The sequence below is a fragment of the Hypomesus transpacificus genome, chromosome 4, assembly GCF_021917145.1.
Source record: "Hypomesus transpacificus isolate Combined female chromosome 4, fHypTra1, whole genome shotgun sequence".
Classification (NCBI taxonomy): domain Eukaryota; kingdom Metazoa; phylum Chordata; class Actinopteri; order Osmeriformes; family Osmeridae; genus Hypomesus; species Hypomesus transpacificus.
Genome location: NC_061063.1, coordinates 2,662,765 through 2,680,771, shown reverse-complemented (window position 1 = coordinate 2,680,771; position 18,007 = coordinate 2,662,765). Strand labels below are relative to the sequence as shown.

General features: G+C 50.9%; 1 protein-coding gene across 1 annotated transcript in view; it reads right to left on the bottom strand.

The window, feature by feature from the left end:
• Positions 1-1,986: 1,986 nt before the first annotated feature.
• trps1 (trichorhinophalangeal syndrome I) overlaps positions 1,987-18,007 on the bottom strand; it is a 30,231-nt gene continuing 14,210 nt past the window's right edge. The window contains 3 exon segments of the mRNA XM_047019109.1: positions 1,987-3,132; positions 5,844-5,912; positions 5,914-5,967. Coding sequence (XP_046875065.1) covers positions 2,074-3,132; positions 5,844-5,912; positions 5,914-5,967 — 1,182 coding nt within the window. The 3' untranslated portion in view covers positions 1,987-2,073.

Genomic DNA, 18,007 nt, shown 5'->3' with positions numbered 1-18,007 from the left:
TCTCTCTCTCTCTCTCTCTCTCTCTCTCTCTCCACACACTCGTTTGCTCCACACACACACAGACACTCTTCCTTGGCAAGACAAACGGAATAACTGAAGTGCAAGCAATAACATTTCATCAAATGAACTCTGGGTATAATGAAGTATTAAAGGTGTTAGGAGACTCCTGCTGAGCTCTCTGGGGAAGAGCAGGAGCTACTCTCTCTCTCTCTCTCTCTCTCTCTCTCTCTCTCTCTCTCTCTGTGTCTCTCTCTCCCACCCTCACTCTCTCATCTATAAGTCCACATCAGGAGGACTGCACAGGACACAGCCAAGATGAACTTGAAGGTCTACAGATATATACCTGCAGGAAAGACGGAGAGAGAGAGGGGGAGAGAGAGACAGGGAGACACCCACAGGAGACACTCTTTGCTTCATGTGTTTTTGCTACATTTGCAAATGTAAACATTGTCCTCCTCTCTGTCATCTGCCATGGCAGCGTTGCATACAGAACATAGCAGGTAGAAAACACTGTACAATATACTGTTTATATCAGGCACTCATATTATTATTAATTGTCATTTTGAACCCTTTAGAAAAAATATCTTTTTTCCCCCCCCCTCTTCTATTAAATCCTTCCGGAAGGTTGTTTAGTGATGTCAGGTTTGTATCTTAGCAACCAAGGCAGTTTGTGTCCATAGTGTCCACCTAGAACATAGAACATGCAATCTAGAACACGCTAAGCACACGCGTGTTAGGACACAGGACATGGTGACATGCTAAGCAAAGACAGACGTGTTCCCTGAGGACGCTGATTTGAGGACGGTCCAATCGTAGCACTTTTCTCCACCCACCTGTGGTGAAACCACCAATCAGACGGCAACACCGGTGACCAGTGATTCCCCGACCGTCCAATCCCAGACAGGCACGTCTGTGTGAGTCAGTTCAATGTCCAATCAGGTGCGAGTGAATGAGCATTATGAAAAATGTTTCCTCTGGACTTATTGAAACAAGACCTATTAATGCTGATGTACCGAGTCTACTAGACTGCCTGAAACTAGGTAACACTTAATAAACAAAAACAAATGAGTAAATAAAAGTAAATAAGTATCGTTTCCTATTTGCTACCAGACAGGTACCATGGTCCTTAGGGGCCTCTCAGTTCTGTAGAGCAGCAGTCTCTCACTGTTAGCTCAAGATGCTAACGCATGTTAGCTCAAGATGCTGAAGTGCATCGGCTCCTACTCCTAACGTGTGTTAGCTCCTGATGCCAACGCGTATTAGCTCCGGATGCTAACTCCTGTTAGCCGACGTTGCTGAGGCGTATTAGCTCCCAATGCTAACACATTTTAGCACACAATGCTCCCAACTTGCTCAGGCACTAGTTCGGATGGCGGGCATTCCTTCCCCAAACCACCCCCGTTACCTCACTGCATGCCACAAGAGCCCACTAGAGCCTGGTAATTGCCCAGTTGAGGCCAATAGTGCCCCATAGAGGCCAGTAGAGCCCAGTAGAACTCAGTAGAGCTCAGTAGAGGCCACTAGAGGCCACTAGAGCTCACTAGAGGTCAGCCGAGGCTAGTAGAGCTCAGTAGAGCCCACTGGAGCAGTGACAGGAAAGGAGGGCTCTTTAGTTTGTTTAGTCCGTTTTTAGTTGTCGTGGCGATGGACGGTCGACACCAGTCTGTGTAGCCCATTGCCAAGCCCCGTTCTCTCAGTCCAGGTGGGCCTCGTCTGTGACATCATCGGCTGCTTGACCTGTGACCTTGAGGGCGATGTCATCGGGGGGTTGCTGGTCGAGCACTTGGTCGACTGCTGACCCCATACTAGCAGGGGAGGGGGGGGACAGGAGGAGGGGTGCTAGAGGGGGAGGCGGGGCCAATCGGAGAGGCTGGACTAGTGTTGGGGGTGTGGCTAGTGTTGGGGACGGGGTTAGTGTTAGGGGCGGGGCTCGTATGTGGGGCGGGGCTAGGGCTAGGGCTGAGGGCGGGGCTGATGTCGGGGGCAGGGATGGGCTGGGGGGCGGGGCGGTGCAGGCCCCTCTGGATATGGGAGGTGAAGTCGTATTTATCCGCGCACACGTGCAGACAGATGCTACACTGGTACGCGGCGCTGTCGCCGTGGCAACTCATGTGCAAGGCGTGCATGACCTCGTCGAGGAAGAGGATGGCGCAGTGAAGGCAGCGCCAGGCCGCCTCGTCCTGGGTGCCTTGCTCGCACGTCTCCTTCCTGCCTCCCCCCCCGCTCCTCTCCTCCTCCCCCCCCGCCGTCTCCGTGGCGGCGGGAGAAGCGGCGGGGGGCGGGGCTTTGGTGTGCCTGATGGCGAGGTCCAGGGGGTTCTCCTGGGGGGAGGAGGACGAGGACGAGGAGGGAGGGAGGGGCGCTGGGGGAGGGAAGTGTGGAGGGGTGAGGGTGGGGGTGAAGGAGGGGTAAGGCACGTAGCTTTGGCAGGACCCGGGCATGGCGGGCAGGGACAGGAAGTGATGTCCGGCAGGGGAGGAAGAGGAGGGGGGGGGCGGCGGCGGCGGCGGCCATCTTGTACTTGGTCCAGAAGCTGAGCCAGTCGGTGTCGGCGTGCAGGGCCGGGGGCAGCAGGCTGTAGAGGGGGAACTGGTACTTCTCTATGGGGGATCCGGGGGGCGAACAGCTGGATTGCAGGGCGGGCCGCATGTACTTCTCTATGGGGCTGCCCCTCTCCGACCCAGCCCCCTTCTGCTCTGGGACCCCCCCAGGCAGACCCCCCTGACCCCCCAGGCCGTTGCCCTCCCCGGGGCAGTCGTGGGCGGAGGCCCGGGCCAGGTGCAGTGGGGGCATGTGTTTGTGGATCTCCAGGGTCTGGCTGAGCAGGAAGGCGTGGGTGGAGCGAGGGCTGGCCTGACCCCTGACCCCCGACCCTGACCCCGGCGACGGGGTGTAACCCTCGTATTTGGCGGCGTGGTGGGAGGGGGGGACGGAGCCATCGGAGCTGGGCTCGTCGGAGGCGGGGCGGCGGTCCAGGGGACTCCCGTTGACGCGCTCCTCGCCACTCACGCGCTGCTGCTTGGACGCCGCGGGGTCGGAGGGGGCGGGGTCCGGGTTGAGGCGCTTCCTGGTCCGACGCCGGATGATCTGCTCCCCGTTGTTCTGCTTGATGATGTTGAGAGGTCTGGGGGTCTGGAGGAGGCACAGGACAGGACAGAAGAGGAGGGGAGGAGAGGGGAAGGAAGGAAGGAGATGAGGGAAGGAGAGGAGAGTGGAAGATTAGAAAGAGGAGGGGGGGGGAGAGGGTGAGAAGTATTATTAACCATCTCCATGGGATGCATTTCACAATAACATGAACAGATTCGCAAGCCCAACACAAGACATGCAACACACCCAAACACACGCACGGCGGACCAGCCCCAGGCTAGTTCAGATTGCTTATTAGAGCTTGGGCAGCCTACTGTACCTGCTGCTGATACACACACACACACACACACACAGCCACTTACACACACACACATGCACACACCAACACAAACTCCCACGCACAAACGCGCACTCACACATGCACACACGTACACGTACACAAACTCACACACACACACTCACAGCCTCGCTCAAAATCCCACAAACGCACACACACATCCATCCAAATTCACTTACACACACACCTACACCCAGACACGCACGCACACACAGACAGACTCTGTGATGTAGAGCCCGTTGACATGTTCCCGTGGAAACGAAAACCAATCATTTCAGAAAAGGAGGGAGGAGATCAAAAAGCGTGTTCCATGGTGAAGAGGAAATATATCTCCATCTCTCTCTCTGTTTCCCTCCCACCAGCTCCAGCTGTGGGGAGGGATGGGGGGGGGGGAGGGAGGGGGGGGGGGGGGGAGGGAGGGGGGGGTGAGGCCACCAAGTAGGAAAGGAGGTGATGACGGAGGGAGGGAGGAATGAGAGCCAGAGGAGAGGAAAGAGAGCCCCCTGCTGCTGGAACACTTCTGACCTGACAGCTCCCTCTCTCTCCCCCTTCCTTTCTCTCTATCTATTTCTCCCTCTCTCTCCATCTTTCCCATGTTCTCTGCCTTTCTCTCTCTTTCTCTTTCCCTTTCCCTGACTGGCTGGCTGGCTTGCTGGGTGGTTGGCTGGTTGATTGGGTGCCTGGCTAGATGGCTGGTTAGCTAACTTTCAGCTTGGCTGGCTGACTGGCTGGTTAGCAAACTTTCTGTCTGGCTGTCTGGTTAGCTAACCTTCTGGTTAGCTGACTGACTGGCTGGTTAGCAAACTTTCTGGCTGGCTGGCTGGTTAGCTAACCTTCTGGTTGGCTGGCTGACTGGCTGGTTAGCTAACTTTCTGGCTGGCTGGCTGACAGGCTGGTTAGCTAACTTTCTGGATGGCGGATGAAGGACAGAGGGTCCAAAAGTCTGTATCTTCTCACTTCAATAAAAAGCAGCAGATAGAATCCTGCAGACATTTATAGCTCTGGGGATGGGAGCATGTGTGTGTGTTTGTGTGTGTGTGTGTGTGTGGGGGGGAGGAGTTAGATATGGCCTGCCTTTTACTGCCTGCTATTATGATTTGATTTGTGAACAGCGTATTAAAGTTTTATTCAGAACTATTAAAACAGCCCTGATCACAAGACCTCTAGTCCCACTGTTCCTCCCAGGAAGGGGTCAGGAACAGGGACAGGGTTATAGACAGAGTTAAGGGTCAGGGGTCAAGGACAGAGCTACGGTCAGGGTTATAGACAGAGTTAAGGGGTCAGGGGTTAGGAACAGGGTCAGGGTTATAGACAGAGTTAAGGGTCAGGGGTCAAGGACAGAGCTACGGTCAGGGTTATAGACAGAGTTAAGGTCAGGGGTCAAGGACAGAGCTACGGTCAGGGTTATAGACAGAGTTAAGGGTCAGGGGTCAAGGACAGAGCTACGGTCAGGGTTAGGGACAGGGCTACGGTCAGGGTTAGGGACAGAGTTAAGGTCAGGGGTCAGGGACAAGGCCAGAGTCAGGTGTAAGAGACAGGGCTGGGTCAGGGACCAGTGGATAATAGATCTACTGTCGACTAGACGAGGGGTGAGACTAGTGGCTGACTACAGAATCATCAAACCACAGAAACAGTCAGCTGGTCATATACAGACTTAAAGAAAGATTCAGCCAGACATGCCCAGCAGTTACCAAGGACCACACAGTCATACAGGGACTCCTGTATCACACATCCATCCCTTTCTCCTCACCTCTGCTCTCCTCCTCTCCTCACCTCTGCCCTCCTCCTCTCCTCTCCTCTCCTAACCTCTCCCCACCTCCTCTCCTCTCTGTACCTCCCCCCCTCTCTTCTCCTCCTCTTTTCTCCTCCTCTCCACTCCTCTCTTCTCTCCTCCTCTCTTCATGCCACCCAGGCAGTCCCCCTCCTCCAGGATCAGAGGAAGCCAGCAGTGAATTACCCACATTACCCCCCCCCCCCCCTCACACACACACACACACACAAAGAGCCCCTTGTTCCAGCGAGGGGCAGCTCCTCTCCTGATGTCACGTCTACACAGAGACTTGGCGCTGCCAGAACCTTCCAGAACTTTACAGAATCTGTTCCGGATAAGTGACTGACTGGCTAACTGACTGATTGGCCATCTGACTGACAGGCTGACTGACTGGCTGACTGACTGGCTGAATTACTGGCTGGCTGACTGGCTAACTCTGGGTGGCTGACTAATTGGCTGGCTGACTAGGTAGCTGACTGAATGGTTGACTGATTGGCTGGCTGAGTCTTCAACGTATACCCCCCCCCACCCTCTTCACATACACACCAGCCCCTTTACACACACACACACACACCTACCCCACCCCCACACACAAACGCACGCACACCAAACCCCCCCGCCCCCTCCTCACTCCCCTCCCTCCCTCACCGAGTGCAGCTTCTGGTAGAGTCCGCAGGCGTTGCAGACGTAACCCCCGCTGGCGTTCTTCCTCCACAGGGGACGTCTTGGTGGTCAGACAGTTAGCACAGAACACTCCGGAACCCCTCCGACGCTGGGGGAGGGAAGGAGATAAAGAGGGGGAGAGGTCAGAGGGACGTCAAGGTGGTCAGACAGTTAGCACAGAACACTCCGGAACCCCTCCGACGCTGGGGGAGGGAGGAAGAGGGGGAGGGAGAAGGAGAGAGGGAAGGGGTGGGTGGGAGGTAAAAGGAGGGAGGAAGAGAGGTTAAAGAGGGAGGAAAAGAGGAAAAAGGAAGAGAGTGAGAGAGAGAGGGGGAAAATGTAGGAGTATAGTGTGTGTGTGTGTGTGTGTGTGCTGCCACATGTTGGCAGGTATAGAGAGAGGCTGTGTGTGTGTGTGTGTGTGGTGTGTGTGTGTGTGTGTGTGTATAGGGGTTGATTGGATGTTCGAATCAGTTCTAGTGTTTCTGGCCAAACAGAGTGTCCATCAGCACTCTACTACACCAGCTAAATCACTCACACATGTTTCTACACACACGTACACATACGCAAACACACACACACACGCACACACAGGTCAAAACAGCTCATACTCCCAGGCTTCCTTTTCAATTATCAGTTAGTCTGTTCTGCCATCTGTAGAAGACAGCAATTCCTCCCCTCTCCTCATCTCCTCTCCTCTCCACTCCACCCCTTTGCTCTCCACTCCTCCTAACTCTCCCCTCCCATCCTCTCTCCTCCTCTTCCCTTAATCTCCCTTCCACTCTTCTCTGCTCCTCCAATTCTCCACTCCTTTCCTCTCTTCCCCTCTTTCCCATCCCCTCCCCTCCTCTCCTCTACCCTCGTCCTCTCCCCTCCCAGACATGATAGACGATGCGGAGCTCCTCATCCAGTAGGGTTCGCTCGGTGCTCTGCCGGTCTGAGATTGATTACTAATGCCTCCCAGCCAGCGTCTCCAGGAGCGTCCTCTCTGATTGAGGCCTGCTGCGGCTCTTAATGACATCTCTCCATCTCCTGGTCCTGATCCACCACCTTGGCTAGCACGGCCACACAGGTGTGTCAGAGAGTGTGAGTGTGTGTGTGCGGACCTGCGTGTGAGTATATGTGCGTGTATGTTAGCAGTGTGTGTGTGTGTGTGTGTGTGTGTGTGTGTGTGTGTGAGCTTGTATAGATGCCAAAGGGTGGCTTCATTCACTCACTCACTCACTCACTCACTCACTCACTCACTCACTCACTCACTCACTCACACACACATACCCACCCACCCACCCTTCAGCCTGACACTGTAATACTAATCAGAGGAGAAGCTCAATTTAGATTATTTGAAACCACACACATTCTACTCTATATGGAGGGAGGGAGGGGAGGGAGGGAGGGAGGGAGGGAGGGAGGGAGGGGGGAGGGAGGGAGGGAGGGAGAGGAGAGAGAGAGAGAGAGAGAGAGAGAGAGAGAGAGAGAGAGAGAGAGAGGGAGGGAGGGGAGGGAGGGAGGGAGGGAGGGAGGGAGGGAGGGAGGGAGGGAGGGAGGGAGGGAGGGAGGGAGGGAAAAAAAGGGTGAGGGGGGGTTTCGGTCTTCAACAAGTGTGCTTATAAACAAAGCTCTCTAAAATGAAATTACATTTAATTCACTTAAGTAATCTGGATGGACCCCTAACATTAAATAAACAATTATTTAATCAGAGGAGGGAGATTAGGTGAACCTTTACGGACTCTACAACTCTGGAGGCTGCATCCCTGCTACAGACCACACACACACACACTCTCACACACACCCCACCCCCTCTCTGGAGGGCTGAATCAACATCCCTATGCCCTCTCTCTCCCCCCTCCTCTAACATCTGGTTGTCATCCCAGCCCCCCCGCCCCCCCCCCCCCCCCCCTCCAGCTCCTGCTCTGAGCCTGGTTACTGTAAATGGCTTCTCTCTAATTGTGTGATTTGGTTTCAGTCTAATAAATTGACTTTAATTTATTCCTGCTAGATGTATGTCTCCCCTCTTTCGCTCCAGTCCAGAAAGTAAAAGCAAATCACTGGAAGTGTGCGTGGCTGTGTGTGTGTGAGTGTGTGTGTGTGGCTGTGTGCGTATGTGGGTAAGGAAAGGGGGGGGGGGGGGGGCGGTCGGTTTGCTGCAGATGCCCACCACCCCACCCCCCCCTTCCTCCTCCAGTGTGTTACAATGGACTGGGCCGTTAAATCAGCATTAACCGAAAAACCAGACTTCTGTCTCTTTTTTCTACGTTCACTTGCTTTTTCTTTTTTCCCCTGCTCTCTCTCTCTCCTACTCGTTCTCTCTGTCTCTCGTTCCGACTCACTTCTCTGTCTCACCACCTCCTCTCTAACTTTCTCACTCTCCTACTTTCTCCACTTTCCCTCTCTCGTCCTCTCTTTCTTTCCCTCTCCCTCTCTCCCTCTTCCTCTTTCTCCCCCCATTCCTCTCTTAGTGTCTCTCTCACTCTCTCCCCCCTCCTCTCTTTCTCTCCCTCCTCTCTTTCTCTCCCTCCTCTCCCTCCCTCCCTTTCTCTCCCTCTCCCTCCCCCCTCTTTCTCTCCCTCTCTCTCCCTCCCCCTCTTTCTCTCCCTCCTCTCTCTCCCTCCCTTTCTCTCCCTCTCTCTCCCTCCCTCCCTTTCTCTCCCTCCTCTCCCTCCCTCTCTTTCTCCATTGTCACAAAGCAGGCTGTGTTTCTCCAGACGAATGACGGCCATCTTGACAGCAGATGTTCCTGTGTGTGTGTGTGTGTGTGTATGTGTGCGAAAGTGTGTGTATGTGTGTGTGTGTCTGGTTCTGATTTAGATCACGTTTGTAGAATCTGTTCTGATCTTGTAAGTTATATTTCAGATCAGATTAAACATTGTAAACTGCCAGACAACATCGTAGCTCCTGGCTTTAAACCTGCACGACGATGCCCAGCCTAAGTCTCCATGGAGAAACAGACCATAATACGTCTCCGTGGAGATACAGACCATAATATGTCTCCTTGGAGATACAGACCATAATATTGTCTTTTCTAACAATGCTCCCTTCTTTTCTAAGACCCTTTCATGCTCCACTGTCAATAGGTTATTGTGTGTATGTGTGTGTGTGTGTGTGTGTGTGAGAGAGAGACAAAGAGTGTGTGTGTGTGTGTGTGAGAGAGAGAGACAGAGAGTGTGTGTGTGTGAGAGCGGTGTCTGTTCTAATTCAAGGTCATTAACAGGAAGCAGCAACAATAGTGCAGCAAGCCACTTTGATGACCTAGTGTGTATGAGTATGGGAATGTGTGTGTGTGTTCGGAAGTGTGTTTGTGTTGTGTGTGTGGGACTATGGTAATGCTTGTGTGTGTTCGGAAGTGTGTGTCTGTTGTGTGTGTGACTATGGTAATACAGTATGTGTGTGTGTGTGTTTGTTGTGTGCGTGAGTATGGTAATACAGTATGTGTGTGTGTGTTTGTTGTGTGCGTGAGTATGGTAATGTGTGTGTGTGACAGGTAAAGCTACTCTCTAAAGGGGACAATAGCCCTGGGAAGGGGAGTGGAGGGTTAGAACACCTGGACTCATATGACACAACAGGATATGAGGTCACTGGAGATTAGCCCACTTCCCAGTCCCCTCCTCTCCTCTCCTCTCCTGCATTCTTACTGTATAAACACAATGTAAAATGTGCCTAAAACTGCCTTGCCCTAGTAAGTAACACAAATCAGGACAGGGTAATAAGGGCCACAGTGTATGCGTGTCTAAGTGTGTGTGTGTGTGTGTAGCAGCTTTGAGACCCAGTTTACTTATTAGAGGTACAAGACTTACACACATACACACACACACACACACACACACAAACAAACACACACATCTCACACACAGTAATATATTTACTGCGATTGACATGTAGTAGGTGTGTGATGGATGGAGGGATGGAGGGATAAGAGAGTCATGGAGGGAGAGAAGAGGGAGACATGACGGGAGGACGAAGGGATGGAGAGAGGGATGGAGAAGAGGGATGGAGGAAGGGAAGGATGGATGTGGGGGGTAGTGACAGCGTAACTAAGTGGGTCTTGCATGGCAACCAGAGAGCTACAGTTGAGCCAGACTGGGAGCAGTAATTGCTTAGCAACCTTGAAGACCCTAGCAACCTTGTAGACCTTAACCCCGGAGAGAGAGAATAACACAAAGTTTATCTTAGAGCGAAGGGGAGGAGAGAGAGGGGGGAATGGGGGGAGATGAGGGAGATAGGGGGAAGAGAGAGAGGGGGAGAGATAAGGGGGAGAGATAAAGGGGGGGGAGAAGGGGTGGGTAGACTGAAAGGGATAGATAGAGGGTGAGGTGGGGGGAGAGAGTGGCTAGAAGAGGGGGGTGGGGGGGGGGGGTGAGAGAAGATAGTTTCATTGCTCCTAATTTGGATGATAGCTCCCAGAAAGAGAGTAATGAATGGCACTTTAAGGTGTTAAACTTAATCTCTCTCCTTCGCAGGGTCCCTCATTTGCTCTCTCTCTCTCCCTCTCTCTCTCTCTCTCTCTCTCTCTCCAGAATGGGAGAAGGGACAGCCACCTCTAATGAGAGGACTTCCCCTCCATCCCTCCATCCCACGACCACTGAAGGGAGGCCGTCTTACTGAGCTGCCCAATTAGAGGTGATGGAGGAAGAGGACGGGAGAGGAGGGGAGGATAGGAAGGAAGAGCATAGGGGAGGAGAGGAGGGGCGGAGGGGAGAGATAGGAGAGGACTAATTGATTAGCTATCTGACTGATTTTCTGACTGGCTAACTGGTTAGAAGCTGACTGGCTAGTATGCTGCGTGTCTGACTGGCTAGTATGCTGCGTGTCTGACTGGCTGGTATGCTGCATGTCTGACTGGCTGGTATGCTGCATGTCTGACTGGCTGGTATGCTGCGTGTCTGACTGGCTGGTATGCTGCATGTCTGACTGGCTGGTATGCTGCATGTCTGACTGGCTGGTATGCTGCATGTCTGACTGGCTGGTATGCTGCATGTCTGACTGGCTGGTATGCTGCATGTCTGACTGGCTGGTATGCTGCGTGTCTGACTGGCTGGTATGCTGCATGTCTGACTGGCTGGTATGCTGCATGTCTGACTGGCTGGTATGCTGCATGTCTGACTGGGTGGTATGCCGCGTGTATGACTGTTTTGCTTCTTGTCCTTTTTGGTCTCCGGGGAGAAGAACCCTAGAGTAGAGGAGGGGGAGAGGAGGATGGATGGGGGACGAGAGAAGAGGAGCGGAGAAAAAAGGAGGTGAGAGGAGAGGGGAGGATGCAGGGATGAGCGGAGAGGAGAGGAGAGGGAACAGTCTAGTTTTCCGTGCATGTTTTCACCTTGACCTGCCTGGCCCTTGAGACACTCTCATTTCCCCTGGCCTCGACACTGTCCTCTGGAGCATGCACGCACGCACACACACATACACACACACACACTCTCTCACAAACACACATACATACACGTACACACACTCACACACTGTCTCGTCTGCAAGGATGGTGATCAGCTTAAGGCATGTTTGACATCAACCACTAGACTTCCCCACTGAGAAGGGTGGAGCCAGTCTGGTCGATACACTGAGCTACTCTCACTGCACAAGGTCTACAGAGAAACACACAGTCACTCTCCCTCACACACACACACGGTCGCAGAGTCTCTCTCTCTCTCACACACACACACATAATCAGTCTCTGCCTGAAGGAGCAGCGGCTGTTTCATAGACCTGATTGGCTGTCTTCGATCGTCATTCGTGTTCTGGGAAAGATCACATCAGGTGACCCTGAAACTGGGTGACCGAGTGTGTGTGTGTGTGAGAGAGAGAGAGAGAGAGAATGTGTATGTGTGTGTGTGCATACGTGAGTGTGTGTTGCTGTGCTGAATCAATTTTTCTCATTGTGCCATTTGGGACAGTGGCCATCTGAAGTACCTGTTCTCTCCTCAGGCTGACTGCGTGTGTGTGCTCATGTTTATGTGAGGGTGTGTGAATGAGAGTGTGTGTGTGAGAGAGAGTGAGTGTGTGTGTGTCAGAGACACTGTGAATGCTTGAGCCCCCAATTGATAGCTAACGATGTCATCACAAGGCATCACGTCAGATAGACAGCTGTCCAATCAGGTGTGAGCGTCATGCCAGTCCTGGCTGTTGACTGGCTGATGCTGATGTGTTGTGAGGATAACCAATCAGAATGTCAAAATCTATCAATATCTCCGCCTGAAGACCAGTCAGTCTCTATAATCGAAACAGTATTTCCACTGAGACAGAAACAGTGTTGCACATGTCTGGAATCAGTAGGAAGGTTGAGGTGTGAGATTGATGTTTCTGATTTGAATGGGATATATCCAAAGCCGAAAATGTGATACGGATTAGCACGCATAATGCTTTGTAAAAAGATTTTTATTCCATCAGAAGTTTATCAAGAATATTCAGATTTGGATTATTTAATAACTTTTTCTTCAATGTCAGAATATTTTAAACAACGCAAGCCAAGAGGATCTCTCCCATGCTAGCTAGCTAGCTAGAGAAAGGGGAGACAGCTTGTGGTAGTAGTGTATGAGTGCATGGACGAACACATCTAGCTAGCTAGCAGCAAATGTGTGCATCCCAGCGTTATACCCAACAACAAGCTGTCATCCCAAGCTGTTACCCCAGTAAATACAGATGTACATATCTACACATTTTACATTTGGGATTTGAAGTATACTCCATGCGGCCGATAATTTGAGAAGTTCATTTGGACAACATTTCACATTAGTTAGCAAAAATATTTAGCTTGGCTAATGGAAACTGGACATTGTCTCCTGCCCCTTACAGCAGCCCTGCCAGTTAGCTGGCTAACTTACCTTACATTGCCAGTTAGCCCCCTAGCTCTATTTCAATGAACAGTAAAACATGAGAAAAAATCTATCCTGAAGTATTTCAGTAATCATTTTACTTTCATCCGGTTTTTATCCCTTTTTACACTTGAATATGCTTATCTGTCTATACAAAGGCTAAACACGAATTATTGTGAAACACGATAACAACAACTTCTGGTTTAGGCCCCACCCACTTCCAGTTTATTTCCAAATAATGATGCAAATGATTTTGGGGGTAAACATTACAGGTGACAGCATCCATGCACACCCCAGATCACCACCCCCCATCACCCAGCAATCCCAGGCTGAACGAACCAGTTCACGTTGGACGTGAGCAGATCAGAAAGACATTCATTGTGACGATGGAGCAGTTAGACATCCTTTCCATCTGGAGTTCATTTGCTGTTTAACATAGGTAGCTCTTTCTCTCCTCCTCTCCCTCTCCCGTCCCTCTGCCCTCTCCCTTCATTTCTCCCCTCTACCTCATCCTCTCTCTCTCTCTCCTATCCTCCCCCCTAACTCTCCCCATCCCGCCCGTCTCTCGGCTGCTCTGGGTGGGATCCATGCAGACAGAATCATGGGTAAGTCAGGATCAGTATGAACACTGATGGTGAGATAGAGACTAAGTTCTACCCTGGTTTCACTCTCTTTCTCCCTCTCTCTCTGGTTTTCTTTCTTTCTTTCTTCCTGCTTTCCCCCTTCTCTGTTGTATAGGGTTCTTATCTTCAACAGGAAATGAACACGGATCTCCTAGCTGATCTGCTGCCCTCCCTCTCCTCTATCCCCTTCTACCCTTCTCTCTCCTCTCCCTTCCCCTCCTCTCCCTTCCCCTCCCCTGCTTTCCTCTCCTCTCCCTTCCCCTTCGCTCCCCACCTCTCCTCTCCTCTCCCATCTTCCTCTATCCAGTAATAAAGTGTTCAGCAGTAGACAGGAAGTAGTGGAGCAGTGCAACAATATTATGACAACAAACACACACACACACACACTCCCTCCCTCCCTCCGTCTCTCTCTCTCTCTCTCTCTCTCTCTCTCTCTCTCTCTCTCTCTCTCTCCCACACACACACACACACACACAATCACACACACACACTCCCTCACACACACACACATAGGCCCTATCTCACAGGCAGAATGTTATGACTACATATAACTGCTACAGCGTAGCCACAGCTGCACATATGCTGAACATCAGTCCCTGCCCAGACACACACACACACACACACACACAAAGACACACACACACACACACACAAAGACACACACACACACACACACAAAGACACACACACACAAAGACACACACACACACACAGTCCAGTGGTATTTCAGAGGAAAGAGAAACCCAGCTTCAGCAGGAAACAGGTTCTGGTAGCTTCATGTAGAGGATACTGTGATGAGTAATAATAGCAGATTACACATACACACATAATACACACACTACACACACACACACACACACATTCACCACACGTACATATATTTCTATGCACAACCACACACAAATATATACATACACCCACAAATATATACATACACACACACACACACACACACAAACACACACACACAATCACACATATATACAAACTACACACACACATGTACACACAAACACTATGCACACACTGGTATATACACAAACACAATGATGTAAGTACACACGTCCACTCACAAACATGCACACATCCTCATGGACACATACATACACAGGTGGCCTTCACGATAGCCCTGTTGCCATGGTGCCGGCCGTGCAGACATTATTAGGTTCCTTCCACATTTCAAAAGACTGGGGTGTTTGTGTCAGTGTGTGAGTGTGTGTGTGAGAGAGTTTGTGTGTGAGTGTGTGTGTGTAAGAGAGTGTGTTAGTGTGTGTAAGTATTGGTGAGATTGTGTTTGTCGCTCAGGACCTTGGACTCTCTCATCCTCTCTCTCTAACTCTCTGTTTCCCTCTCTTCCACCCTCTAACTCTCTCACCTCCTCTATCTAACTCTCACCTCCTCTATCTAACTCTCACCCTCTCTATCTAACTCTCACCTCCTCTATCTAACTCTCACCTCCTCTATCTAACTCTCACCTGAGTCACCTCCTCTATCTAACTCTCACCTCCTCTATCTAACTCTCACCTCCTCTATCTAACTCTCACCTCCTCTATCTAACTCTCACCTCCTCTATCTAACTCTCACCTCCTCTATCTAACTCTCACCTCCTCTATCTAACTCTCACCTCCTCTATCTAACTCTTACCCCCTCTATCTAACTCTCACCTGAGTCACCTCCTCTATCTAACTCTTACCCCCTCTATCTAACTCTCACCTCCTCTATCTAACTCTTACCCCCTCTATCAAACTCTCACCTGAGTCACCTCCTCTATCTAACTCTCACTCCCTCTATCTAACTCTCACCCCCTTTCTCTCTTTCCCCTCATCCAGGTTTTAATATTTCACCAGAACCTTGCTGATACTCAGCCTTGCTGAGGATCTGACATGAATACAAATACCCCCCCACACACACACACACACAAACACACACTCACACACACACACACACAAACACACACTCACACACACAAACAAGCCATTCCAGGTTCCATCAGCACCTGCTCTAAAACAGCAGAAATGAAATTACCGTGAAAGAGGTAAACACTTCCAAAATATGCTCAATTAGCATATGTATGAAACACACATACAGCCAGTCCCCTAACACACACACAAACACACACACAGCCAGTCCCCTAACACACACACAAAAACACATATAGGGTGAGCAGAGAGTCATTCTTATTGTGTTTTGTGACAATTTTCTAGATAAAAGACAAATTGTCTTTTTATTGACAAATGTAAGACTTATAAAAATGTAATGACCTACTGAAATAACTCAGTATTGTTTTTCTCATCTTTTCCTGTTTACTAAAATAGGACCGTAGGGTTTACCAGCAATGCAAGACCAAGGTGAACTAACCAGTATACTGAACTGTAACGAGGGAGATCAAAACGTCCCACATGAGAGACTGCGCATGAAAGCTAAAGACCCTGTCATTTCAGAGTGAGCTTTGGTCTGGCCTTCTCATGGAGGTACTTGCGTCTGGTCCTTCAAATGCCTGTATACCCCTTTATAGGCTACCGGACTGGCTCCACTGATTGCACGCCTGTGAGGGGAGAGGAGCAAACGATTGTAGGAAAAGTAAGACAACTTTCTTGATTTGAATACTCGCTTTCCGTATCAAGGCTGGCCATGAGCACCACAGACAGCATACAAGCACTCCGCATAATCAAGCCGCGGTGCATTCGGTAAATGGTAAACTAATGCTACACGGACTACATTCATATAGCGCATTTTAGCGGCACCAAGCGGTAAGCCCAAAGTGCTGTGAAGTTGCCTCTCGTTCCCCCATTCCCACGCACGCTCTCGACACCGTTGGCGCTGCAGCTGCCGTGCAGGGTGCTGGGCTGGCCACGGAGAGCAGCTTGGGCTTCTGGGTCTCGCTCAAGGACACTTCCACACGTGGCCAGGAGGAGTCGGAGATCCAACCACCATGCGTGTGGTTATGGGACCACCCTCAAGCTGGGGCTGGAGATGTGTCAGTCTGGGTGCAGATGCACAAACACAATCTGGCACCAAAGAGACCCCTGCAACTATTTGTGTTTCACCACAAATCTGACATTGAAGGAAAAATGATCAAATCGCCCGAATTTGAATATGAATTCATACGAGCAACTTTGGATGGAAGAAATATCTGTTTACAAAGCATTATAGGTGCAAATCCAAATAACGTATCCGGTTTCACATACATTTCTAATATATGTGTGATATGAACCATTGAGGCAAAGTTTATTGGTGCTGCCTAAACTCTGTGTGTATGAGACAGGGTGAATGTATGCCGTAGTGTGTGTGTGTGTGTGTGTGTGTATGCATTTGTTTAACTGTATGTGAGAGTGAGTGTGTGTGTGTGTGTGTGTGAGAGTTAAAGTGTGTGAGTGTGTGTGTGTGTGTGTGTGTGCATGTTTACCTGTGTGTGGGTGTAGGTATGTATCTGCATGTGTTTGAATGTGTGTGTGTGTGTGAGTGGTGATCAAAGAGGTCTTGTCTTCAGAGTTGCTTGTTTGTCCAGAACTATTAAGACTGGAATGATGAGGAGGACAAATAGCTACCATCTGATAGTAGAAATACTACTGCAGTGTGTGTGCGTGTGTGTGAGTCAGGGAGGTCCATATGAGTTAGGGTCAGGGTCCAAGCCTGTCTAATCTGGGCCAATTGCTCCCTAATCAAGGAAGGTGCTGTCTGTCAGCCCTGAGAGTAACCCTCTCTCTCTCTCTCTCTCTCCCTCTCCCTCTCTCTCTCTCTCTCTTTCTCTCTGTGTCTCTCCCTCCCTCCCTCTGTCTCTCCCTCTCTCCCTCCGCTGGTTGTAGCAGAGCAGCAGTAACACATGGATCCAATATGGAGACCAGATGTTGCAGCCGGGGCCCAGAGCACAATGAGCCTTCTACACGCAAGGAGGCTCCTGTCACACACACACACACACACACACACACACACAAGCACACATGCTCACACACAGTCGGATCACACACACATTCACAGACCCACACACTCACACAGACAAAGGCCAGGTGGAGAGAGAGCGAGAGCGAGAGCGAGAGAGAGAGAGAGAGAGAGAGAGAGAGAGAGAGAGAGAGAGAGAGAGAGAGAGAGAGGAGAGAGAAAGAGAGAAAGAGAGAAGGAGAGAGAGAGAGAGAGAGAGAGAGAGAGAGAGAGAGAGAGGGAGAGAGAGAGAGAGAGAAAAGGAGAGAGAGTGAGAGGGAGAGAAAGAGAGAGAGTGAGAGGGAGAGAAAGACAGAGAGAGAGAAAGAGAGCGAGAGAGAGAGGTGGTAATGTGGTTGTCAGGTCGATAACACTAAAGGCAGGAAACTACCTCTAACTCTTCTCCTCCTTCTCTCCATCCCCACTCCCCCACTCCACCCCTCCTACTCACTCCATCCCTCCTGCCTCACTCTTCCCTTCTCCCCTTTCCATCCCTCCTCCTTTCTCCATTCCTCCTAATTGCAGATGCTCAGAAGCCCAAGTCACATTCCCACGAATAAACTTCATGTTTGTGGATAACTCACTTCCTGTTTGCGAGACAGTTATTAGAACCAGCTGCCAGGATTGGTTGTCATGAGAGGAAGGGGTGGATCCTCTGAGGTGAGTCGAAGCAGGGCTTTCATGTCGTCACAATGACGTGGTGGTATCGATGGTGACGAGCCGTCAGTCGGCTCGACAACCGCTGAGGACTTGGTCGTCATGACTACATGACGCAGGGGGCTGGTGAGGTCATCGTGACCAGCAC